This window comes from Microtus pennsylvanicus, chromosome 13 (genome assembly GCF_037038515.1).
Source record: "Microtus pennsylvanicus isolate mMicPen1 chromosome 13, mMicPen1.hap1, whole genome shotgun sequence".
Lineage (NCBI taxonomy): Eukaryota > Metazoa > Chordata > Mammalia > Rodentia > Cricetidae > Microtus > Microtus pennsylvanicus.
Window position 1 is genome coordinate 77,330,720 of NC_134591.1, and position 24,691 is coordinate 77,355,410.

Here is a 24,691-nt window from a genome sequence, read left to right on the forward strand (position 1 = left end):
GCCTCTGCCTCCCGAGTGCTGGGATTAACTGTGTGCACCACCATCTGGCTAGTTCCATTCTTAAAAACTGAGACAGCGTCTTTAGCCTGGGCTAGTCTACTCAAGACAAACCTCCTGCCTCACATCCAGGGTGAGCCACTAGACAGCCCCAGTGCCTTTCTGAGGGAACTGTGAGGAGAAGGGGAAGAACTGGAGGAAGAACAGAGCTGCTCAACTGTAATTTCCGAGTCTCTTTCAGGCCAGCATGGCACTGTGCAGCTGACCTTTGACTCTGGATTCTCTGGCTTCCATCTTACAGGTGTGAGGATTACTGGTGTTTGCCACCAGACTCAACCTTAGTTAAAAAAATTTATTTTAAATAAATTTTGTGTGTGGAGTTCCAGGCACCAAGCTCAGGCTGTCATGCTCGGCGTCAGGCACCTTGCTCACTGAGCTGCCTCGCTGGCCTTTAACTGACTTTGCATTGAGTGCGCATGAGCTACCACACAGAAGCGGAGGTCTGGAGCTGTCCCGACCTCCTTCCACTCTGTGGGTTCCTGGAAATGTAAACACATCTTCAGAAGGCAGAGGGTAGCAATTGGGACAGGAATTTTCACACAGGTGGGAACAGCCTTTGTGAACTGGGGCCACAGGATCCCGCACAGGGCAGGATGCTACAGAAAAGGCTATTTAACCACGGCAGGCTTTGCCTGATGTAAACCACTACAGGCCCAGCTCAGAAACAATCATCAAATGACAACAGTAAAGGTTTGATCTCACTGATGGTTGTGAAATGGGCCTGGTGGGAGAGACAGGAAAAGCATGGGCTTTTTGAGGGGTGTCAGGGCAGAGTGGACACTGGGTACCCCTCCTACCTACTTAGGCAGTGTTCTGTTCTGAGCCTGCAGGTTCTAAGCTCAGGGGCCAGGAGGTCCACAGGGCTAGTGTGAGGGCTTCAGACAACCACATCTTTGCTGACCTCTAGCCCTGGTTTGTTCTGTCAACTTGGCATCCTAGAATTAATCTGGAAGAAGAATTTCAATTGAGGAAATTCCCAGATCAGATGAAACTGTGGCAAGTCTGTGGACCACCTTGTTAACTGATGCAGCCTCCCTAGACAGGGGTCCTGAACCTGAGATTAGTACCCTCCACGGACCCTACCTCCTTGGTTAGAGGAAATGGCTGTGTGGATTGGCAATACAGGCCTGTTTGCAAGCTCCTGCGCCTCATTACAGCAACAGAAGGACACCAGAACATCCCTCCAGCCTGAGGCAGGGGGCTGGGTGCCACCTTCCATGCATGCCTGCCCACACCATTTCCTGTTGGTCTTCAGACATGCGGATCAGCAGCAGGATGCAGCTACTAGCTCACTCCTACAGGAGTCAGGGCTCCAGGAACTCTCTGGACCAACCCCCTACACAGCACCCGCACCCCGGGACGGGTGCCTTTCTTCCAGGGAGCTGTTCCCACAAACAAACAAACACAAACAACAGAGCCTGGTTGGTTCAAGTCAAAAGTTGGTATGGTTTTAAGTTGTTTTGCTTTTGTAAAGAAAAATAATGTCGTGTTTTATGTATAAATCAAAATGTAAGTCAAAGCCCCTTGTGGGGTGCGCAGTGTGCCAGGCTGGCCTGCTGCGCTGGTGCGAGGGGCCAGTTTCTCCCTGGGCACTTCCCAAGGGCTGGAGACAAAAATGCTGGGGAACAATTTGGTTTCATTAGGCAGGAAAAAAATTTTTCAACTTGATGTACCCACTGTACAAATGGAGACCAAGAAGCGCCACCTCCAAGCTGGAACCTTTGGTGGCAGCTGGACTCATGGAGTCCTGACACTGTCCTGACTGCCCACAGGCTGGGCTGTCAGGAGTGTGGAGGTCAGGCCAGGCCTCCTTCCCTATGGTAAAAAAAGAAGAGTACTAAAGCACCCGAAGCTTAGGAAACGACCTCCCTTGGCCGGGAGCTGGAGGCCAGCACACACCTCACCTGGCAAAAAATGTGTACAAAAATAAAGTTAAAATTTTATCCCTGAATGACAGTGAAGACCCTTCCCTGCCCCATGCCCCTCCCCAACAAATCCCAAGCAGTGTAACACAAAGACACACAAAACCACACTCACACCCACATACACACGTGCCTGAGGCCAAAGCCTGGGATGGGGATGGGACTGACCCCACAGGCACGTGGCCCCACAGTATCGAAAGGGCCAGTGTCAGGCCTAAGTCCCTCTTCCTTCCTCATGGGACAGATGTGCACTCAAGTCCGCAGTGCCCTCAGCAGGGCCGTGGTTGGGCATGAAGGGGACACAGGTGGGGCAGATGAAGGAAGGAACAGTCGGGCCTGAGGACCAAAGGAGAAAGGGGTCTGGGTGCAGAGAGGGAGGGGTCCAGTCTTGTCTAAACTGTGCAGCTCATGCGGAACTGGCGGCCAGGCAAGGGGGCTCTGGTGCTCTCAGGGCAATGGAGCTGCCTGCTCAGCCACCAGAACTCACCGGACAGGTGAGTGGGGCAGGACTCAGGAGGAGAGGGAACACAGGTACTTCTTGTGAGTCCCAGGCTCCCACCTGCTCAGCCCTGCCTGGAGCCAACAGTCAGGGGCAAGATGGGCTGCCAGGTGCCTGCTGCAGGGAGGCTTGCTCTCTGGTGTGGGGCCTTCTTCATCTGGGTTTTTGGCGGGGCACTGAGGCAGATCTCTGGTGTCTTGGAGTAGAGATGTGACCGGGTGGCAGCAGCTGGCCCCTGCTGCCTCTACAGCAGCACTAGTGTCCCCGGGGCTGGGTCAGAGTGTCAGCACCAAACACAGCTGATGTCGGCAGTCTGTTGGGACAGCAGGTGTCCTGAGGTCAGGGACTCAACAAGGGCCCTGGTGTCAAGGCGGAGACAGAGGCCCTCAGGGAGGGATCTGAGCGGCAGTGGTGGAAGCAGCATGCGCCTGGGCAGTGCCCTCCAGAAGGGCAGTCACGGTGGTCAGCGCAGGCTCTGGTACAGGTAGGCTGAGGTGAAGACTGCATTGACGGCCAAGCTCACAGCCAGGAGGCCCCGGACCAGAGAGGGGCCAACACGAGCTGTAAGCAGGACACAAGTTAGAAGCAGTGTGGCAGGCACCCCGATCCTCATGTAGGGCGCTCAGACCTACCCCAGCTGGCCAGGCCCCATCTAATCTGCCCTCCAGCAAAGTCCTCCCTGGATGGAGGACCTGGGGCCCTTCCCAGGGTACTGGTTGGCCCTACATCTCTGAAGGCATATCTTTCCAGAACCCGTGTAACCACATGGACCCTAGGTGAGGCTACACCCAGGTAACAAGGGGGCAACCAAGATACCCAGAGATACCCATGTCACAAAGGAAGAAATGGGGTCTTGTGGAGGGCTATCCTGCTCAAGTCTCAGATTAAAAAGTAGACTCCGAGCTGGGAACGATGGCGCTTGTCTACCATCCCAGCACTGAGGAGACAGAGGCAGCGGATAAGGAGATCAAAGGCTTCTCACATTAGTGAGTTCAAAGCCAGCCTGGTTTACAGGAGACCTTGCTTAAAAGCAACACAGCAGGGCGGTGGTGAAGTACACCTTTAATCCCAGAGGCAGGTGCAGGCGGATCTCAGTGAGTTCAAGGCCAGCCTCATCTACGAAGGGAGTTCTAGACAGCCAAGGCTGTTTTGAGAAACCCTGTCTCAAAAATACAAAAAAAAAAAAAGCAGCAAAAAAAACAAACAAAAACCCAACAATAACCAAAAGTAGAATGAGGTCATCATGGCCTCAAAGTCACCAGCACAGACGTCCGATCTGATTCTGGGGCAGCAGTGCCCCCAGTCACGAAACCTCACTTGCTGACTTGTCCCTTCCACTAGTGTCCTGTCTCCCTTATGTGGAGGAGCTCACCAGGATCCACGGATGGTCTCACACTGCGCCCATCAGTAAGCCAGTAAGCAAGGAGCCAAGTCACCCAGGAGGCTGGGGGCGCTCTGGCCCACACCTGCTATCATGCCGAGACTCCAGAGAAGTACATCCTGGATGTCTTCAGTGTCGACTCTGAGCACAGGAGCCCTGCGCTACCCATGGCTACTGAACGTCTGACGTGGGGCTAGTGCAGCCGAGGAGATGAACTAGTGGAGTTACCACAAGTGTAGCGTTCTAGGAGGTTCTTTGTCACATATACTGTAATCTCCAGAGAGGGGGCTTGGGGTTGGTTCTCCCACCCCAGGGTCACAGACCTTTCCAGAGAGCAGTCTCCTCGGAGCACCCTTTGGTGGTGGTGTCTACCACACAAGTGGAGGACTGGGACGAGTCCTCCTCTTTCTTGATGGAGCGGCTGCTGCAGGCACTGTCTCTAGCCACCATCGATCGCATGTCTGCAGAAGAAAGAGCGATATGCCGCTATGCTCACAGCTCAACCCCAGGACATCCCCAGAGCTCTGCTTCAGTCCACGACAAGGTCCTCACAAGTCCCAACTGCTCCTCCTTGAAGCAGCAGAGGGCCAGGGCCTTGTCTGGACCGTGTGCTGAGGTCAGGGCAGCACAAGTGCCCACTGGCACCAACCAGTAAGTCCCACAAGGCAGTGAGGACTGAGGCTGAGGACCAGAGCGGCTCCAGGCTCCGGGCTCCGGACTGCCTGTCCATCCCCTCCTCTCAGACCCATTTAGCCCAGGTGCTCAAATCTACCCACATTTACAGACCCAAGAAAGCCACATGGCCCACATTAAAGTCTAATTTTTTTTTAATTTCTTTTATTTAAATGTACCTGAGGGACAACTGTGGGTGCTGGGCACCGAACTCTTGTATTTTCTGTTGTCAGCCCAGCCTTTAGGGCTGAACCATCCCTCCAGGCCAAAGTCTACACTTTTATTTTCCAGACAGGGATTTTCTCTGTGTAGCTCTGGAGCCTGTCCCGGAACTGTAGACCAGGTTGGCCTCAAATGCACAGAGATCCGCCTGCCTCTGCCTCCTGAGTGCAGGGATTAAAGGCGTGTGCCACCACCGCATGGCTCAAAGTCTAAATTTTAAGGGAGTCCAACTAACTTTTAAAAATGTTTGGTAGAAAATGAAAGCACCCACGACAGGCACAGGTTGAGAGTGCACAACAGGCTTTCTGAGGTCCCAGTAGATGACAGCCAAACCCCGAGAGAGGCAAAAGCACCCATCAGAGAGGGTTCAGGATCACCAGAGCCACGCTGGGCAGTCACTATAGATGCCCCGCCCCCCAGCACCAGGTGACCTCGGGATCAGCCAAGAGCTCCCATGGCAACACCTGCTGCATGCTGCAGGCCCACATACCCATAGTATGCTTCGTGTCCCGTATGCGATTCCTCTGGGGGAGCTGGGGAGGCTCAATGAAGAGGCTGCCGTTGGGCGGTGAGTGCTCTTCCGAGCTGCTGGGAGTACTGGGCCCTTCCCCAGGGGTTGGGAAGAGCAGCAGTTTCTGCCCTTTCAGGTTGAGCCGGGCAGGGCTGATGAGGGGCCTGCGGTGGCGTAGGGAGCCAGAGCTGGAGGCCATGGAGCTGGCCACAGAAGGCGCTGGAGAAGGGAGAGGGGAAGAGGGGAAGCTGCCCGACAGCAGAGAGAAGTAATCTGCAGAGAGGGAGGAAGACGAATCAGGGACACAGCAGCACAGGACGTGTGCCACGTGCTACTCGGACCCGAAGCTTCCCTTGGCTCATGAAGGAAGGTTAAGGTGTGGGCTGGGGACGGGGGAAACTCTACAGGAACCTGAGGGAGGAAGGGCTGGGGCCATACCAGGAAGTGAGCAGGGGGGGCGCAGGTAGGGTAGGAATGGCCCAGAGTATGTGTCTAGACCTCCCTGGGCTGAGAGTTGGGCCCTGACAGCAGCGGGCTCGTCTGGTCTCAGGTCAGATGGCCTAGCCTGACAGGGCTGCACCTGGCTTATCTGTGAACACAGCATGATACTGTCTGACCCCCAACCTACTTCACATCAGAGAAAACCTAGACACGTCCATGTCTCTTGCCCAGGGTTGGGGTAACCTGCCTCAGGGGCACCTGTAACAGCTTTCCAGGCCCTTCTGCCAGCTCCCCTTCTTACCTGAAAGAGAAATCTCCCCAGGTGGAGACACCCGAGATGGTGGGCGGCTCCCGCTGAACAGGTACCCTGAGTCTAGGCAGAAAGAGAGATGCATCACTGACCTGAGGGTGACGGCCACCGCCCTCTGTCCCCACATCCCTGCCACAGAGCGCTAGGTGCTTTCATGAAAACAGCAACTGCCATCCAGGGCATGTGGGGGCGGGCAGTCCCACTCTGCCGAAGAAGACACCGAAGCCTCCAGTGGTCAGGAGAAGGCAGTGGCTATGGTCTCTGCCTCTTCATCGCTTGCCCTTCCTTCCATACACGCAGTGTTTTAAAAAAAAAATCAATCTTCACTTTTAAAGTTTAAGTACACGAGTGATTACTTATATCCACTATAGTTTAAGTACATGAGTGTTTACTTGCATGTACTACAGTTTAAGTACACGAGTGTTTGTTTACTCGTATGCACGTGCACTATGTGAACCCAATGCTGGCACAAGTGGGTTGCAGATGGCCTGAAACTGGAGTTACCAAAGGTAACCACCAGAGTACCCTCCACTGAAGTATACCCACCAGAGTACCCTCCACTGAAGTATACCCGCAAGAGTAACCTCAAGGCAGGTCTGTGGAAGCTGGGAAAAGGAATCTCTGAGGCATGAGTGTCAGGATTTAGCAGTTGGCAGAGAACAGAAGCATGGAGGAGAGGGAGAGACAGACAGACAGAGACAAGAGGCCCATGCTGATACCTGTACCCTAGACCCGGTTGGTCTCCTAGTATGTGAGCCTTAGACCTGCAAGAACATGTTCTCGGACCCACTCCTTTTGGAGATCCTGCTGTTATCAGAACCCCCGTCCTGACTGAGACCAGCAGCCACTTCTGCAGACTGAGTGCCGGGCACCTAGTCCACTTCCTTTCCCCACAGTCCCAGCCGCAGCTGCCTTATTTTATTGCTATTATCATTTTATTTTATTTTAATTTATTTTTATTTTTTGGATTTTCGAGACAGGGTTTCTCTGTAGTTTTTGGTTAAATAATTCTTTTTTTTGGATTTTCGAGACAGGGTTTCTCTGTAGCTTTGGTTCCTGTCCTGGAACTAGCTCTTGTAGACCAGGCTGGCCTTGAAATCACAGAGATCTGCCTGCCTCTGCCTCCCGAGTGTTGGGATTAAAGGAGTGCGCCACCACCGCCCAGCTGCTATTATCATTTTAGATGCTGGGGAGGATGCACGGCCTGTATACCCTAGGCAACTGCTCTGTCATCTAGTCACACACCCAGTCTAAACCCAAGGCCCGGCCCTGTACCCTCGTGACACTTGAGGATATGCTAGCAGCAACCCGCTGATGTACAGGCTAATTCCTTAGTTTCCTGCATATAATAAACCCTCACAATGCCCAAAGTGTACAGGACTGGCCTATGTCAGACAGGGAGAAGAACACCTTGGCAACACAACTCTCACAGGTGGCAGTAGCACCCCCATTTAACCTCCAAAGAGCAGCAAAGGGGGAGTGGGCGGTAGGCAGAGCCTGGAGCTAGGTAAACGGGCTTAGGGACATTGCTTCCTGCACAAGGAAGTCCTGCCTTCCGCCTTGGTGCTGGGTATCCTGAAGCTGAAGTTACAGAAGTGATAAGCTGCACGACATGGGTGCTGGGAACAGAACTAGGGTCCTCTGCAAGAACAACATGCACCCTTAACCCTTGAGCCATTGCTCCTTTTTTCTTATTTATTTACTTACTTAGAGACAAGAACCTGATATGTAGCCTGGACTGGCTTTGAACTCTGGGGTTCCTCAGCCTTGTAAATGCTGAGATTACAGGCAGGCACCACCAGGTTCAGTTTGGGTCTATTTTTTTTTTAAAGAACTAAGACCTGCATTCAGAGAGGGCTAGGGGCTCCCTAGCTCCCAACTTCTGGCAAGGGTTCTAGAACACGCTCCCAGTTTCAGGTTTCCCATCAGGACCCTGCACCACAGCTGTCACTTACACAGCCCAGAGAGGCCTGCCAGCACCTCCAGCTGTGGCCGCCTGCGCCTGTGCTCTCACAGGCTCCGATGAGTAAGTGAGAGAGGCTGGCACTACGCTCAGAGGAACCTGGCTCACAGGGTTACCCAAGCCTCCACGGACGGTAAGGACATCCCCATCTCTACCTACCCCTACCTCAAGGCCTGGCACTGCCCCTGCTTAGCTCAGATGCTGTCTCCTCAAGTGTCCAGTATCTCTGGCAGGGAAAACACTGAGTGTGCACACAGCAGGTGAGAAGCAGCCTGCATTAAGGGGTCTGGCTGCCAGGCTCACACAGCTCTAAAATGCAGGAGGACCTTGAACAAGTTACCAAAGACTGGGGCTTCTGATGATGTTGTTGATGGTCTTAAGAGGGAGCCTGGCTACAAGACCAAGTCCAGTGCCTATTTATAGCGTAGTAAAGAAGAAAGGGGGTGAACCAAGATGCACCCACATTCCTCCTTGAAGCTCATCTGACACCTGAGATTGGGGCAAACTCTCAGGTAGGTTCTCAAAGGCAAATGAGAACCGTCACTAACGCACCTGGATTAAGCATGTTTAAAACTGGATATGGGGTTGGCGAGATGGCTCAGTGGGTAGAAGTCGTAAGGACAGACTTGACGACTTGAGTTCGATTCTCAGATCCCACTGGTGGCAGGAGAGGTGCCCCTCACATGTCCCTCCAGACAGGGCCAGGGCTTGGTCTCTTCAGGCTCCACAAGACAAGCAACCAACAAATGCAACTGACAGAGACAGAATCCTTGCCTTCCAGGCACACATTCTCCAGATAGAAAGGCAGAAAATGATAAAACTCAGTGAGCACTCATTTACTGAGACACAAGGGATGCTTGTCACTCTTCGGAGCACTTTTTTTTAGGGGGGGGGGGCAATGACAGGGTCTCACATAGCCCAGGCTGGCTAGTAGCTGAGAATGACGTTGAACTTCTGATCCTCCTAGCTCTGCCTTCAGAGTGCTGGGTTTACAGGTGTGCGCTATCACGCTGGCTTTACGTAGTATTGGGGATTGAACTTGGGACCTTGTGAATGCTAGCCAAGTACCCTACCCATGTAGCTGTATCTCTAGTCCCCTTTTGAGCCCTTGAAATAGATCACTTCAAATAACACAAGTGCTCATGAGGAATCCTTCTACAGGCCCAGGCTTTAAGGAGGGAAACAATGGGATGTGATTGGTCAATGTGGGTGCTGAGTGGGCTCACCTGGGTCTGAGCCCAGCCCTGCCCATCTCCTTAGCTGGAGTTCAAACCAACTCTTTGGTATTACCCCATCTCCTCCTCACAAGATCCAGGCCTACTTGGATTCTGTCATCAAAGCCGGCAAAGTCTTACCTGTCCGGGTCAGAGAAGGTATGGTTCCCAGTGAGAGGGCCCGGCTGAGGCGGCCTGGCAGTGAGGAGGGTGAGACCCGACGAGGAGATCGGAAGAGCTGTTGCTTGGTCAGAGGCAGGAAGCCGGGTGGGGTGGGGATGAAGAGAGATGCTGGTGACGTTGTGATGCTTGGGCAGGGCACGGCCAGGCTGGGGCTGGAGGGGAAAAGGTTGGCAGAGTCTCCTGAGAAGTACCTGCAAGGAAGGGCCAGGGCCACAGAGAGGGGAGAGTAAGCCGGGAAGGTTCTGGAAATAGCCTTTGCACAATGGGGCCTATCCCCTCCCAGGGTGTGAGGTGGGCCTGAGTCGGGGTCCCAGACGAGGCGTGCGTTAGTCGAAGCAAAGGAGCAATTGTCCACTTATTAGGAGCGGGTGGCTGGGAGACACCAGCATGACCCACCCCACCCCACATGCTCCCTCCGGCCCCCTCAGGCTCACGGCAATCTACCTCCACTACATCTCCGCATTAAAGTGACACTGTCACCTGGCCAGCCTCATGCCAATCCCTTTTGCCCTGAAGCAAACATTCCATCTCCAGACCAGGCGCTCGGTGAGGCTCAAACCTGGGTTCTTCCGGCCACCTCCCAATGGAGCATCCAGCCGCAGAGACGCTTTGGGTGGTTCCCAACTGGGCTGAGATGCTGTCACATCTCCCTGGGGCCAAGCCTCACGAAGCCAGGCCTTGGATCCCCAGAAAAGGTTCTTACACTGTGCACGCCAAACTCAATCTTAGGAAAGACCCCCAAACAACCAGCAAGCTGCCCGAAAGACAGAAGGTGACAGTGTCTCTTTAACTCGAGAACAGTACAAATCACACAACAGAACCTGATGGCCACAGGCCACCCATGTCAACCATGCTTCTGATTAAGGCACCCGATTACGGAGGGAGAGGGGCAGAGGCAGTTAATCCATTAGTCTGCCATCTGGAAGGATTCGGGTATCCAGCCTTACCTCGGTCCCAAGGGACAAATGAACCCAGCAGACAATGTGCCGACGGATGGGCTGGCAGGGTCAGGCCTCATGGTGAGCAGGGGCCTAGGTCCCCATGCCGTCATGGCCGAGGGCTTGGGGTGGGGAGCTACTGCTAGCCAAGCTCCACACCACCCCTCTCCCCATTTTTCAGTTTTGTGAGAGAAATGTATGTAGCCATCTGGTGAACACCCAATCACATGACCTTCCCAGTCTCTTGTAAAGGACCGTGATACACCTGAACTTCTAGCTCAGTGTTTGGGGAACACAGGGAAATCAGGGCACAGCAAAACTGCAGAGGGGCATTTGTGGACACACCCTAACTTTGCTCCTTTTGGGGGCTGTCAGAAGCCCTACTCCTTGCTCTAAGACTTTTGTAGGATGGGGTTAACCTCAGTGGTAAAGTATTTGTCAAGTGTGCGTGTCTGTGTGTGTGGGGGGGGGTGTCTAGATTTGATCTCCAGCACCAAAAAACAAAACAAAACAAAAAACAAAAAGGGCAGTTTCTCGTTCCATTTCAGGATTATGACTGAGTCTGTCTGGTAGGACCTCAATGAATGGCTCAGGGGGACACATTCAGGCTCTGTAGGGCCAGCAGAGGTGAGGCTGGAACCTGGGTACCACACGCTTGACTGTGGGAATTTGCTGGAAGTTGTGGCAGGTGTCAGTCTCAAAGCAGGTCACAGGCATGGCCAAGCCCTTCCAGCAGGTGGCAGCAGGACACTACACTAGTCCTCCTGTGCCCATTCTTTGCCATAGCCAGGAGCCAAGGGTGACCCTGAAATAGACAGCCCCCAAGGTTCAGCAAGCAGAGTACACAGAGAGGGTCCCAGTTAGAGAAGGACTATAGTCCCCTGGCCCCATATGGGCTGGCCTTTGCTAGCATATCCTCCTTCCCTCCAGCTCTGCTCAACCCTGGGGCCATGCCGTGGTCAAGCCTGACAGTCCTGGCCACTAAGCACAGGGACGTTGTGGGTGTTGAAGCCTCTGATAACACCAGCATTGTGAGAGAGGGCTTTGGAGGTCTGTTCCCTCTGGCTGTGACACAAGGTAGCATCATCAGATGAGTGGATCCCAAAGGTGGGAGCCTGGCAAGGGCTCAGCTCTGCTCTGCCCTGGGCAGTCCCTGAGGCAGCATCCCCTGAAAAGGATCCAGCGCTTCTTTAGTTCAATGGTCCCTGAATCCCTGCAAGCTCGAACCCAACTCTCTGAGTCGCATGTTTCCCGGAAGTCCTGTGACCAGGGCCATAAGGCTGAGGTGGGAGCCTCAAGACTTCCTCCTCATAGCTAGCCCTATCAAGAGTGTAGCTGCTACCTGGGTAGTGGTGGTGCACGCCTTTAATCCCAGTACTCAGGAGGGAGAGGCAGGCAGATCTCTGTGAGTTCAAAGCCAGCCTGGCCTACAAGAGCTAGTTCCAGGACAGGCTCTAAAGCAACACAGAGAAACCCTGTCTCGAAAAACAAACAAACAAAAAAAGTAGCTGCATCAGCTTATTCACGTGGGAAAAACACTGGGCAGCAAGACAGAAACAGCTGTGCCCTCAAGCCATCCGATGTCATCACCAGCTCCCCAACCTGCTCCCAAGCCCAGACTCCTGTGTAAATGCAGTGTCCCTGAAACCCACCCCTCCCACCCTGGCACAGAAGCCCTTCTGAAGAATCATGAAAGAAAAAAGGACGCGGTACCTGGTGCCAACCCGAATGAGGGCCCAGGAGGCATTTATTGAAAACACAGCATTCAAAACATGACGTCTATGGCCAGTGATGGTTACAGTGATTAGGGCGCTAGACAATTAGTCACAATCCTACTACACGACACAAGACTTGTACTGGGTTCAGAGAGATGGCACAGCAGGCATATGGGCTAGCCAGGGGATGGAGGAGGGCGATCCTGGTCGTTTATCCCAGGGCAAGTGTTACTAGTCTGCTGGGCCAGTGTAGGGATTCCAGACCCAGAGCTGAGTACGGCTCCCTCCTTCCTTTTTCAGGGATACAATCTGTAGGTACCTGGGACGATCCCACTCTGACCAGGGACAGTCTGGTGGTCGTCCCCACTCAACAAGTCACAACCCAAGGGTGCCCACATTTCCTCAGCTTCTGCCAGCAACACCAGAACATGCTGGTATTTTCTCCAACTAACTTTAAAGGACTATTAATGTTAAAAAGTAACACAAAACTCTTTAAAATGCCAGGAATCCTTGTTCCATCATGTTTTCTACACCCACCAGCAGGCAGGAGAGACATGCTTAGCAGGGATCCTGACTGGCCAGAGCTGGCTCTGTGTACCATAAATAATTTAAATACATACACACACAAACACACACACACACACACCCTGCTTCTATCCAAAGCCAAGAATGCAGAAATCAGCACCCTCCTGCTGGCCTCTTTCAGAGTGAGATCACAACACCACGCAGAGGACACAGAACACATAGACAACGGCCCACTACCTGTCCCGTCTTTTTCTGGGACCAGTTTCTTGGGAGAGTCAGGCAGGTGGAAGCTGTGCCATAGGGCCAGCGGTAGCAGGCCCACACCTCAACTGTGGCCTCATCCACACCTCTTCAGAAGGGCCTTCTACACCCTTAACTGAGAGCAAGCTGAGCCCTGAAACGCCAGAAACAAGACCCGTCTTCTGACACCTCCAGCTCACCACACATGCAGGGTAAGACTTGGCTTGCTGCCTGATTACGGAGGGTAGAGGGCAGAATGCCTTTTAAGGACCCTCAAACAAGCTTACCACAGCGGGGCCTGGGTACCTCTGTCAAGCTCCCAATGGGGCTCTAAGAAGCTTCCTCACAAAGACCCAGCAGCTGATGGCCACGTTTGACGTGACACTCATTCATGTGTAATCTGCCTGCGCTCTGGTGCAGAGGGGGATGGAGCCTGCAGCTCAGTGGGATGTATGTTAATATAAGTGATAGAACCCAGCAATGGAGGGAGTGTGCAGTCCAATGGAGCCACCAGAGGGCAGCACGTCAGCTCTGGATGGCCTTAGACAATGAGTTTTTATGTGGTCACCATGTGGTCCTCAAATTCACTGAGGCCAGCACCCCAAGGCCCTACATAAGGACCCATTTCCCACTTCAGATGGTTAACCAAGGCTAAGGGACAACAGGGGTTTGGCCAGAACCACACAGCTAGCAAGGGCCTGATCCATGGTCCTTCCCCTAAGGTGGAGACTTTTGGGGGTGGCATCCTAGGAAGCTGTGCCTGAAAGAAGGGTGAGGCTGAGACATGGGCCCTGCAGCTGCCCCTAGAGAAATTGAGGGCCAAAGCCTTGGCACCCTCCAAAATTTATTCCAAGGAAGCCACTGATGCTAGAGATGGACAAGGTGACAATGACTTGTGTCACCAACAGTCCTGTTTGTGCAGAGCAGCTACTGATCTGGGATAACACGTCCTCCTCCTGCCTGGCGGGCTACAGGTGCCTGCTGACCACACAATGATGTACTCTCCACTCCCAGGGAACGACCCCGAGGGAAACAAGGAACTGGGAATAGATTCCAGGAGGGAACAAGGGACCAGGAGGGGCAGCTCTGCTCTGGTCCTGGCTCACCCTGTTGAGGCCACAGCCTCGCTGACCAGACAGGGTATAGCAAATGACAAGAATACAGCAGGCAGTCTCCCCAGGAAGAGTGGGGACAAGACGGGGGTGCCTGGAGCTAGCGGGAAGCCATGGGTCAGAAGCAGATCACCTGTGAGCTGCCATGTTTGGATCACCAGGGCTATGAAAAGGTCTTAGGCCAGAGAGATGGTGGCAGTTGTGAGCACCTACAGGTGCCTGGGAGCACCAAGACTGGGGTGTGGGGGCTTGGAAGTGCTGGGAAGTAAAGGGGGAAACGGAGGGGTAAGCATGAACTCAGGCTCTGCTAAAGGTGTGGGAGTGGGGTGGGTAACAGAAGACAGGGGTTGCCTGCTTCAGAGAGCGGGGCCAAGGTCCGTCACCTGTCCTCCTCCCCACCCCCCGCAGTCACTGCTGCTTCTCTGACCTTCGGGGCCGGAACCTCCGTGGGCCCGTAGCTTTCCTTGTAGCCACAGCTGCAGTGAAGCCCACCAGGCAGCACAGGGACGTGGTGCTAAACTTGAGTGTGTCGAGCCAGCTTGGTGAAGCAGCCTGTAGATACTGTTCTGCCAGGTGCAGTCCCAGCAGCAGGGCCCAGAGACAGGTAGAGAAGGCATCGATCCGTCGGAGCCTGCTGGAGAAAGCAAGGTGAGTGTGTGCCCGGCAGACACTACCAAACCCTGAGCCCCACCATTTCCTGCCCCCACACCCCATCCACACTGGGTCCAGCTCAGAGACGAGGACAGAGAGGTCAGTGGAGGGTCTTTCATTCTATGAAAGGCTGCCCGCACTAAGCAAGCCGGGGCTCCTACACCCATGACCTAGCCTGGGAACCAGGGGCAGGTGGCTTCTACTACTCTGACTTAGAGACTGTGAGGAGGCCGGGCCGAGGCCGAGGCAGCGGAGGACTGGCTCAGTGTCGCCATCGCCTGTGGTACTGTGCTGTCCTCCTGATCCCGGAGAAACTAGACAGCTTTGTCTAGCTGCATGGAGTTCAGTCCAGAGCAGGGGGCCAGAAAGACCCTAGGCAGCATTGCAGACCTCTGCCCACCCATGGCCAAGGCCCCACAACACACCTGATACGGCCAGCCAGCAGCATGGCCAGCAGGCAGGTGAGCAGGCCCACTGCCACAATGCTGGTCTGGTGGCTCTGCCCAAAGGCCCAGGCTTCACGTAGCTTTTCTGTGGCGTGCTCTGGCAACATGCCCAGCAGCTGCTGCCAGCCCTCGGCCTGAGCAGTGGTGTTGTCGGATGCAGCAGAGCTGTTGCCCCCAGGAGGCAGGGCCAGGGGCAGGGCGGCTCCTGGGGTGAAGGGTTCGCTGGGGCCATACAATGTAATGGATAACAAGAACGCACAGGCCAGGAAGGCCAGGGCACGGAGCAGGATGACCTGGAAGGGTGCCTTCATTGCCGAGGAACTGAAGCTCTGAGGGAGGAAGAGACGGGTCAGTGAGAAGCAAGAGAGCCAGCAATGGCCACCCCTGTGCCCACGATATGGGGATGCTGTTCATAGGCCCCACTCCAGACCTAGGCTACTGCCTCACTGGGATGGTCTCCAGGGAGGGCTCTGCTCCTTCTCCTTTAGAGGAATCCTTTCTATACACTGGTGACTTCTCTTTCAAATTTTTTAATCATTGTTGAGTTTTCATCAAACATTCCTATCACACCTGGCTAAGGTGTGCGACAGCCACGTCACGATCCTAATCACTCTTTTTTTTTTCTTAAAGTAATTTTGTTTGTTTTTTCGAGACAGGGTTTCTCTGTAGCTTTGGAGCCTGTCCTGGCACTCACTCTGTAGACCAGGCTGGCCTCGAACTCACAGAGATCCGCCTATCTCTGCCTCCCGAGTGCTGGGATTAAAGGCGTGCGCCACCACCGCCCAGCCTTTAAAGTAATTTTTATTTTTATTTTATGTGCATTGGTGTTTTGCCTGCGTGTATATCTGTGTGAGGGTGTCGGGTCCCCTGGAACTGGAGTTACAGACAGTTGTGAGCGGCTATGTAGGTGCTGGGAACTGAACCCAGGTCCTCTGGAAGAGTAGTTAGTATTCTTAAGGGCTGAGCGGTCTCTCTACCCCCCATTGTTAGGGAGAGCCGACAACGACAGCAAGGGGCCATCAGGCAACTGTTTCTCAGAAATGTGGTATTGGCATGTTATGCTATGTCTCGGTTGCTAGGGTCCAGCTCTCAGAGCATCTTCCCCCACACTCAACACCCAAATGCCCCACAGCCTCAGACCTGCCCATGGGCCTGGTCAGCCTCCCGACGTCGGAACTGGTGGCTGAGCAGCAGGGCACGCAGCTGGCGGTTCTGGTGTTTGATGTAGTACTCAACAGCTGCCTGGCATGGGCGGCACAGCTTGTACATCTGCTCCAAGTGGTGGCGGTATACCTCAATCTCCTCATCATACCGGCCCTGTGGGTAGAAGGTCTGTGTTATATGTGGGAACTGGGTTTAAACGCTGGCCCTGCCTGTGAAATGGTCATAAGAGCTCCTGGGAGTAAGGGCTAACCAGCAGAGGCTAGGAGCCCGCCAGACAGTGACATTAATGTCACTCTGTAGCTCAGGACCCACTAGGTTCTGGCAGGAGGAAAACCTAGTATTAGACCCTGCCTTTCTCCTTGAGTCTGAAGGTCTAACTCACTCAGGGAGCAAGCTAGCTGCTGGCTCAGTCTGGGTTTGCCAGAGCCGACCACTCTCGTTCCACAGCAGCTCAGGAGAGATGCTCCATCCCTTGCTCCCTCAGAGACACAGCAAGGCCCAGCCAGTGGTCAGTAGGAATGGCCATATGATCTCTTGTTGGGCCCAAATGGAAAGTCACCTCACGTCCTCACTGTAAAAAACATTCAAATAGCATTTACTCATTTCATTACTGTATGTGTGTCAGCGTATGAGTGAAGGCTGAAGGGTAACTTGTGGGAGTTTTTCTCCTTCTACCATGTGCACCCTAGGAAGCAAACTGAAGACAATCACGCTTGGCAGCAAGTGTCTTCGTCCGCTGAGCCATCTTGTCAGCTCTCCCTCCTGTCTTCTGCCTCATTCCTGACTTCTCCTCTCTCCTAGGCACCTTTGAGCCTCAGGTGGGATTTGCCTTTTTCCCTGGATGCCATGTTAGGCAGGACAGACTACTGAATGAGACCAGGGTGGAGCCCCTGAAACTGCAGCCAGAGCCCAAGGCCTCTACCTCCCGCTGCTCAGGGACAAACCCTTCAAGGCCTTGGTTTCCACCGAGTCTTCCCAGGCGTCACCAGATCACACCGAGGGCAAGCTGGGCTCCCGCTGAGAAGGAAGCCCCACACCCTGGAATGTGGGGACGGTAGGAGGTGTGAATAGCTATCTGGCTCTGCCCCCCCCCCATGCTTGCATGCTCACCTCCTCACGTGGTGTGAAGGCAGCCAGCTGCTTGATCTTGGTGGTCTGGTGGTGGCTGCACCGCCGGCAGAGCAGGACCTGGCTGCTCACCCACTGCTGCGGCTGTGTGGGGTCACGGGGACTGGGCACACTGCTCACCACGTGGTTCAGGTGTTCCAAGTACTGTGCGGGGATCGGCTTGTTGTAGTCTCCATTCTGGGCAAGGGAGAGGGCTCCAGTCAGTGTGGCCCACTCAGGGATGCTCCAGGACTTCAGACAATCCTACCCTGGCTTCTTCTTCTTTTTTTTTTTTTTAGAGACTTATTTATTTATTATGTATATAGTATTCTGTCTGCACGTACACCTGCACACCAGAAGAGGGCACTAGGTCTCATTACAGATGGTTGTGAGCCATGATGTGGTTGCTGGGAATTGAACTCAGGACCTCTGGAAGAACAACAATGCTCTTAACCACTGAGCCATCTCTCCAGCCCCCTACCCTGGCTTCTTTACACATTCCTTCTGATGCTGCCTCACATGGAACCCTCAACATCTAGGTGCTGAGAAGCCACCCAATCTGTGCATCAGGGCAGGCTGTGGGGTGCCCCTGACCCACGTCTCCTACCCTGGCTTTATCCCCAAGAAACACTCTGAAAACTAAGCCTGCCAGTGGGCCTTTGGGTAGGCTGTCTGTTTTAGTTTCAGTAAAAGCCATACTCAGACACTCACACACTATGGTAGCTGGACAGACAAAGCCGTGACAGAAAACAAACCACCCACAAAGCTGAATACTTAGTGTCTGCAGCAACTGGGCTGCAAACCTGCCTGACTTTGGACTTGAACTCCGATCCTGCCACCTGTTGGGTAACACAGGACAACTGGCCACAGCTCCCTGCACCTGCTCTTCCTCCTCAAAGGGAGACATGGTGGCAGGGCCACAGTTAGACTACAGTGGCATGGTATGTGTCAGCAGCAGCCTGAGCACCGGCCCTCCACCCGGCGCCAGCCCACACCTCCTGGAAGCCGTTGTATTGTTCGCAGTGGGGGCAGTCCCAGCAGTTGCGATTCCCATAGGGCACCAGTGTATCGTGGTTGCAGAACCAGCAGTTGACCATAGTATGCGTTGGCTTCACCCTGTGGACCAAGGACAACAGAGTTGGCCTGGAAGACCTTGGTGAAATGAAAGATTATCCAAGCACAGGAAGTGGTATCCAAGGTGGAGATGGAGGTCCAGCCAGAAGAGGAAGTCATGGCGGAGGGAGGCGGGCCCCTAGATGATGCTGTGTTGCTAACTGACAGTACTTCACGAGAGGCCGCTGGAGACTCACCGGCTCTGTAGGCTCTGTAGCAGCCACCTGGGAGCCCAGGGCCACCAGCCCCCACTGTTTCAGGGTCTCAGACATTAGGGTGATGGGAGGGCACAGGGCTAGGGCTAGCTAACCAATGGACCAAAAGAGGTGAAGCTTAGAACCCCTTATCCCCCCATAAGGTCTGATCCTAGGGTGTAGAAGCCATATTTCCGGAGAGTTCTAAGACTGAAGAGAGCCTTTTGTCCTTCCCAGGAAAAAATCCCTAGAGAGAGAGCCGAGGACGTCAAGGGGTAGGGACTGGTGACGGGCAGTGACAAGTCACAGCTGCTCAGCCAGGGGAGGAGGCCCACAGCGGGTTTTGTTGACCACACGTCTGTTAACAGGTGGGGCCTGAAGGATAATCCCGGCCCAGACACTGGGGGATCTGTGCAGCATTGCAGAGGTCACACAGCAACCGCCCAGCAAATCCAGGGCCAGGAATCTAGAAACAATACCAGCAAAGGCAGCCGGTGTGGAGCCCTGTCCCCTGACCTTGTCTTGTCCCTCAGAGGCCATGTCTAGCTCAGGGGCACTGCTGAGAACTGGGCAGAGTGAGCCACCCCACAGAAATGCCCAGCTCCTCAGACAGCATGACTTCCTGGCCTTAGCATCCTGAAAGAGGAGGAGCTGAATCCCAGGTTACGGAAGCTTATGTATGTGTGTCCCCATGAGATTCCCATTTGTCAAACTCAGCATGTAAGCCATGCCTGTAAAACGGAGCAGGCACAGTGCTAGCTGCTTCCAGAAGACAACAGCACGCAATGACAGGATGTGAGGAGCTGTGTGATGGAAAGGGTCACCTAGTCAGAAGCCCAGCGGGGAGGACAGCCTTGGGAGTGGGCTCTAGTTCCTGCAGGACTGTCTACACCGCCTGGCCAGCAGCTCTACTCCCTTCCCCCTCCCATGGGCAGGTTAAGAAAGGTATCCTGTCAGCTGGGGTATGAACACCCCCCTCACAGACAGGGCTTGCTCTTGGGAAGCCCCGAACAGTGCTCTAACCTAGTCAATACCAAGAAATGACAGGGACGCAGGATGATGAGGCTGGGGTCCCTAGCAGCCTCACACTTCCTTCTGCCTCAGTTCAGGCCTGACCCTGCCACTCAGCAGGAAGGCGTGTCGGAGAAACGGCTCAGCAGTCAAGATTGTTCACTGCTCTTGAGGACCTGAGTTTGGATCCCAGCAACTACTTCTGGTGGCTAACAACCACTTGTTAACTCCAGCTTCAGGTGATCTGATGCCTCTGACCTCCATAGACCCCTGCATTTACACACAGACACACACACACAGAGCTTAAAAACAAACAAGCCAGTCCACAAAGAAACAGACCCTTCACAGTGCACAAGCTGGGCAGGGTCCCCTGTGCTAGCGTCTCAACGGTTACTCTACCTCCTAGATGCTTCATTCTAAGCCCTCACTTCTCCAATGGGTTGCTCAGACTTTGCCCTAGAGAGCCCGCTGCCAGTACCTGGTACTCGAAAGCGTTACTGGCCCCATCACAGAAAGAGCAATGCAGAAAACTGCGGCAGGGGCTGCAGCTGGAGATTTGGAAATGCGCTCTGCCGGGGTGCCCACGTGTGTGGTATTCCCGGGCAATTAAGCACTTACTTTGTGGTAATTTGTACATCTTTTATAGGCCTCTTTGTAATTATGTCCAGGGTATGCCTCATAGCTGGTACTCAGGCAGTGTGACCTCTCATATGTCCCCGAGTCTGAGACATACACCCATCTGCCCCTGGGGCTCCTTAGCTCTGTTCTATTTGCTGGGAAAGGCCAATTCTGGGCTTGCTCTGGGTACCAAGGCTGCCAGGAAGCCCCTCCCACTCAGGAAGCCATCATTTCCACTCTGGGTCTCCAGCTCTGTTGCTAGGGAAATGGCTCCTGGCCTCTGACAGAAGCCTGCCTGGTGTGGAAGTGGAAGGCGGGGGATTCATCCTCCCTAAAGTTGGAGGGGGTGGATGCTGCAAGGGGGTGTTCTTTTGTGGCCAAAGAAACCATTGTTCACCATGGCTAGGTGGGATCTCTATACCAGATGCTATCTCCTTCAGGGACAGCCCCAAAAGGTATGTGGCAGGGGTAGCAGGCAGCTGGCCAGAATCTTGGAACCTCTAGCACCAACCAGCGCTGCTGCATCATGTATGAAAACTGTCCCAGCAGCCACTTTACAGCTCCCACACTGTCCCCAGGCCAGAGCAGACAGTTCTGGCCTTAGAGCTCACCCAGCTTTTGCTCAAGGAAAGTCCCCTTAAGTTTCCCTTGCAAACTCCTTGGCCCACTTTTCTTCCTCAAGCCAAAAACCTCAATTCCATGATAAATCACATTTGGGGAATAAGGTGGAGGTGATGAGACACAATGTCCCTTTAACACAGGAAGGAAGGTGATTTGGCAGAGGCAGCATCTCAGCCCATGGCCAAACCCACGGGTGGGTGGGGGACCTGGAAACCATTTCCCCAGCGGGTCACCCTGACTTTAACTCTTGGGATACCAGAGGGAACCTGAAGGAGCCATGGTGGACGGATCTTTACAGAAGGGGACAGGGGCGACTACATGCCTGGTGTCCTCTCCAAGGGCCTGGACACAACAGGGGAAACACGAACATGGGCCTCTGGTAATGTTCTCTCCACTAGCCCAGGACATTTGGGAAGAGCCAAACTCCTGTCCCCACACCTCTGCACTACTTTTAAGTCCCCTGGCCTGGGAACCACTCAGGGCCCATGCTACATCACACAGACACTGGATGGGGCTCAGTTGTCGTGGGCTACTCTGAGTCTGTGGGAGGCCAGTATACCCACCTCTCCCAAAGTGGCCTGACAGGCTACGCCTGAGAGAGGCAGGCCTGGATCTCAGGGTTCCAGGGAAAGTTCAGCTTCACAGGATGCACCTTCTCTGCTCTTCCAAGTGTGACCTCACCAAATGGAAGAGTCCAGGGAGGCACACCCGCGCTTCAATGGCAGCAGCAACTCCACAGAGCCTGGACCAATGAGGTCCAGATCTCTGGCCCAATCTCACAGGGATCGCTGACGAGAACAGAGACCCCCCCCAAACTGATCCCTTGGGGACAGACACATCACCCACTCTGTCCATCGAGCACCACTCAAGGCTTTCAGAGATGACGCATGAGCAGTACGCACCAACTGGGCTGGGATACAAGGAGAAGAATGAGAATTCAGAGTAGCTGGCAACAGATGCCACAGGACTGACTAGCCAACCTGCGGGACACATGCTGCCATCCACAAACAGGTGCCCTCAGCAGCGGGGCAGCAGGCAGGAGAGGGTCATATGAAATGTGCGCATAGGAGTGGCGTCCGCTCAACTGGAGCGGGCAGCTCAGAATGGTGAGTGTTGAGGTGAGCCCAGACACAGTAACTGCCAGAAGGCCTCTGAATGGTGGGATAGGCTTTGCTATGCATCCAGAGGCTGTGTCCTCCTGAGTTCCAAACACAGAAACTACGATCTTAATAAACACCAGCTGACGCCACAGGCTGTGCACGCAGGATGGCGATGGGTGCCGAGACGCACTCACAAGGGGCGAATCCCAAGTACATTATATAAACCCAAGTCAGGCCAGAGCAGTAGCAGGAAGAACTGTGGCACCTGAGAGAGATGTGGGGCCTCCACCCCAGAGCTACAGGTTCAGAGAAGCTGCTTGTGGGTGTGAGACGGGGCTCTTCCACTTACAGCTGGGCGACGAAGGGCATTTCTCGAGGCTTTGTTTCCCCAGCTGTAAACTGGGTGAGAACGGTAGTACCTGCCTGACAGGAGCTGCTACTTAACGGCAGATACTCACTGCGTGTCACCTGTCACCAATACAGGAATGGCAGTTGCTCTCATCATTAACAGGGACAAGAAAACTCCACGGGTAAGGAAGCAGAGGGGCCGGATTTGGGCTCTAGAGGACTTCCCAGCAACCACTTTGGCTCCGTGTGTGTGTGTGTGTGTGTGTGTGTGTGTGTGTGTGTGTGTGTGTGTGTGTGTGTGTGAGAGAGAGAGAGAGAGAGAGAGAGAGAGAGAGAGAGAGAGAGAGACAGGGTTTTTCTGTATAACAATCTTGGCTGTCCTAGAACTTGTTTTGTAGACCAGGCTGGCCTCGAACTCAGAGATCTGCCTGCACCTGCCTCCCGAGTGCTGGGATTAAAGAACAGTGCCACCACGCAGACACTCTTTAGCCAATTTTAAAAGTCAGGAAGGACTGACCTGAAGAGAGCTGATGAGACTTCTTCGCATAGCTCCCAGGGCCACACTGACTTGCCCTGTTAGCTCTGTGCTCAGTTTACAAGCACCCACTCCACCAAGTGCCCTTCCAAAAACAACTCCTTGGAGGCTTTCTCTGGCTTACTCAACGCCCATTCTGCCACAGCTGATGATTCTTGCCTGCCACAGCATCCCCCGCTAGGGAAGGAGAAAGCTGCAGCCTCTGGCTAAGCCAGTCTCACTTCAGAACTGTGAGTGGCCAATTTCCCTCCAGATGAAGACACCACGCAGCACCACGCTTTGACCAATCTGCACCAAAGTCTCCGCCTTGACAGTCTGGTGTGAGCACCAAGGGACTTGGCTCCCACTGCAAATGTATGCCCTGAACCTCACCAAGGCCTTGGATTCCTGTCTCCAGCCGAGGGCACCAAGGGGTGACAGGTGGTGACCCAGTACTGGCCACAGTCAGTTCCACTCCGCTCTTGCAGCCTGTCCTGGACTGGGAGAGAGGCAATGGCACCAGGTGGAGCCTGGGCTTTGGGCAAGCTCTGCTTGGGACATGGACAGACCACAACTCCTTGTTGGCATGAGATTATGGACAAGTCCTGAGCTTTGCACATCCCTGGCTGTCTCCAAGAAGCTCCATAACGCCGCATATATTCCTGTCCTCTGTGATATGATGAGGCGGGCTATTTCTTCACCATTCGTTAGAGGCTATTCCATTTCGGGGCTTGACCAGGGAGGCGAATGGCCAAGACCAGCTTTGAGTACTGGGGTCCCCGTGATCTCTAAGCCATGACAGGGCAGAGGTACAGCCCCCAAACCCATCCCAGACAGGTGTCCAGAGAGTACAGCCTCCTCATCTTTGGGCAGTAGACAAGTTCCCTAAATGTCTGTCTCAGGCTGCTACTGTTCACACGTGCCTCTTCTAAGTATTTAGCTCGAAGGCTACTCCGGGGGGAGCTCCCTTGAGGAGTGTTACTGCCATAGCAGGCGGACCAAGTGCCAGCTCTCATCACCCTAACCGACGGGCTGCAGAGGCCCAACAGGGCAGTACAGCCAAAGGCTCACGCCTCGAAGGGATGAACAAGCAGGCTGCCCCCTCCCCCAACCACGCTCCGAGGCTGCCTCCAGACGAGGTCTTTAGGGCAGAGGAGATCTCGCGCATTCGCAAGCAGGCCTGGCCCGCACCGAGACTCCGCCGTGGCCTCGCGGGGGCGGGGCGGCAGCGGCCCGGGCCGCGTGCAGCGGAGCGCGCACTCACCTCCGCGCTATCCGGTAGAGCAGCACGCCGGCGGCGGCGCACGCCGTGATCCCTAGGCCGCCCGCCAGGCCGGCGGTGGGGTAGCTGGCCAGCAGCGCGCTTACTCCTTCCATGGCTCCCGGGCGAGGTCGGTGGGCCGGGGGCGCGGGCCGCAGAACGAATTCCCGGCGGCCCGCGCGCTCCTGCTGGCGCCGTGACCTTCGCCGCTTTGTAGCCGGCGCGGGCCCGCCCCTTGACTCGGCGCGCTCCCGCCGTGTAGCCAATGGTGGCGCGGGGCGAGCTTGAGTGGGCGGGGCTCCGGCGGAAACGCTCGGCGCCGGCTCGGAAGCGCCCTCCAGCGGCCGGAGTTGGAAAGCCATGCTCTAGAGCTGGAGGGAGCCCCGCCCGCGCCCGCTCCCTGCGCAGGCGTATATCATGCTGCTTAGTCCAGCTATCCCGGGCCAACGCTTCCTACTGCTTTCCTCCGGTTAGTCCTGTTTTCCTGGCGTCGGGCCAAAGTCGCCTGTGCCGCTCCAGAGGCCACCGTGGTTAAAAATTAACTTGCACAAACACAAACTCCAAAGATGGGAACGAGGTTAAATAATCACAGGGTAGGCATGTTTCAGAACATAACGGAGCTGTCGTAAAGAATGGCT

General features: G+C 54.6%; 1 protein-coding gene across 2 annotated transcripts; it reads right to left on the reverse strand.

Moving 5' to 3' along the window:
• Nucleotides 1-1,476: 1,476 nt before the first annotated feature.
• Tmem201 (transmembrane protein 201) lies at nt 1,477-24,289 on the reverse strand. 2 transcript variants are annotated; one of them, XM_075947184.1, is made up of 11 exons: nt 24,057-24,289; nt 18,269-18,389; nt 17,277-17,471; nt 16,143-16,319; nt 14,982-15,331; nt 14,333-14,536; nt 9,334-9,566; nt 6,007-6,078; nt 5,244-5,537; nt 4,183-4,320; nt 1,477-3,039 (listed from the first exon to the last, which is right to left on the reverse strand). In XM_075947184.1, exons 1-11 carry the CDS (start codon nt 24,167-24,169, stop codon nt 2,942-2,944), a joined length of 1,995 nt encoding a protein of 664 aa, XP_075803299.1. In that variant the 5' UTR covers nt 24,170-24,289; the 3' UTR covers nt 1,477-2,941. The 2 variants fall into 2 exon arrangements, with proteins under 2 accessions (XP_075803299.1, XP_075803300.1); XM_075947185.1 differs by having other exon boundaries at nt 14,333-14,539; nt 24,057-24,277.
• Nucleotides 24,290-24,691: the final 402 nt, after the last annotated feature.

Coding starts and splice junctions, on each gene's coding strand:
- Tmem201 (XM_075947185.1), bottom strand. CDS start 24,169: ATGGAAGGAGTAAGCGCGCTGCTGGCCAGCTACCCCACCGCCGGCCTG. Junction 16,320..17,276: donor CCTTCACACCACGTGAGGAG/GTGAGCATGCAA, acceptor TTCTACCCACAG/GGCCGGTATGATGAGGAGAT. Junction 4,321..5,243: donor GGACACGAAGCATACTATGG/GTATGTGGGCCT, acceptor TTTCTTCTGCAG/ACATGCGATCGATGGTGGCT.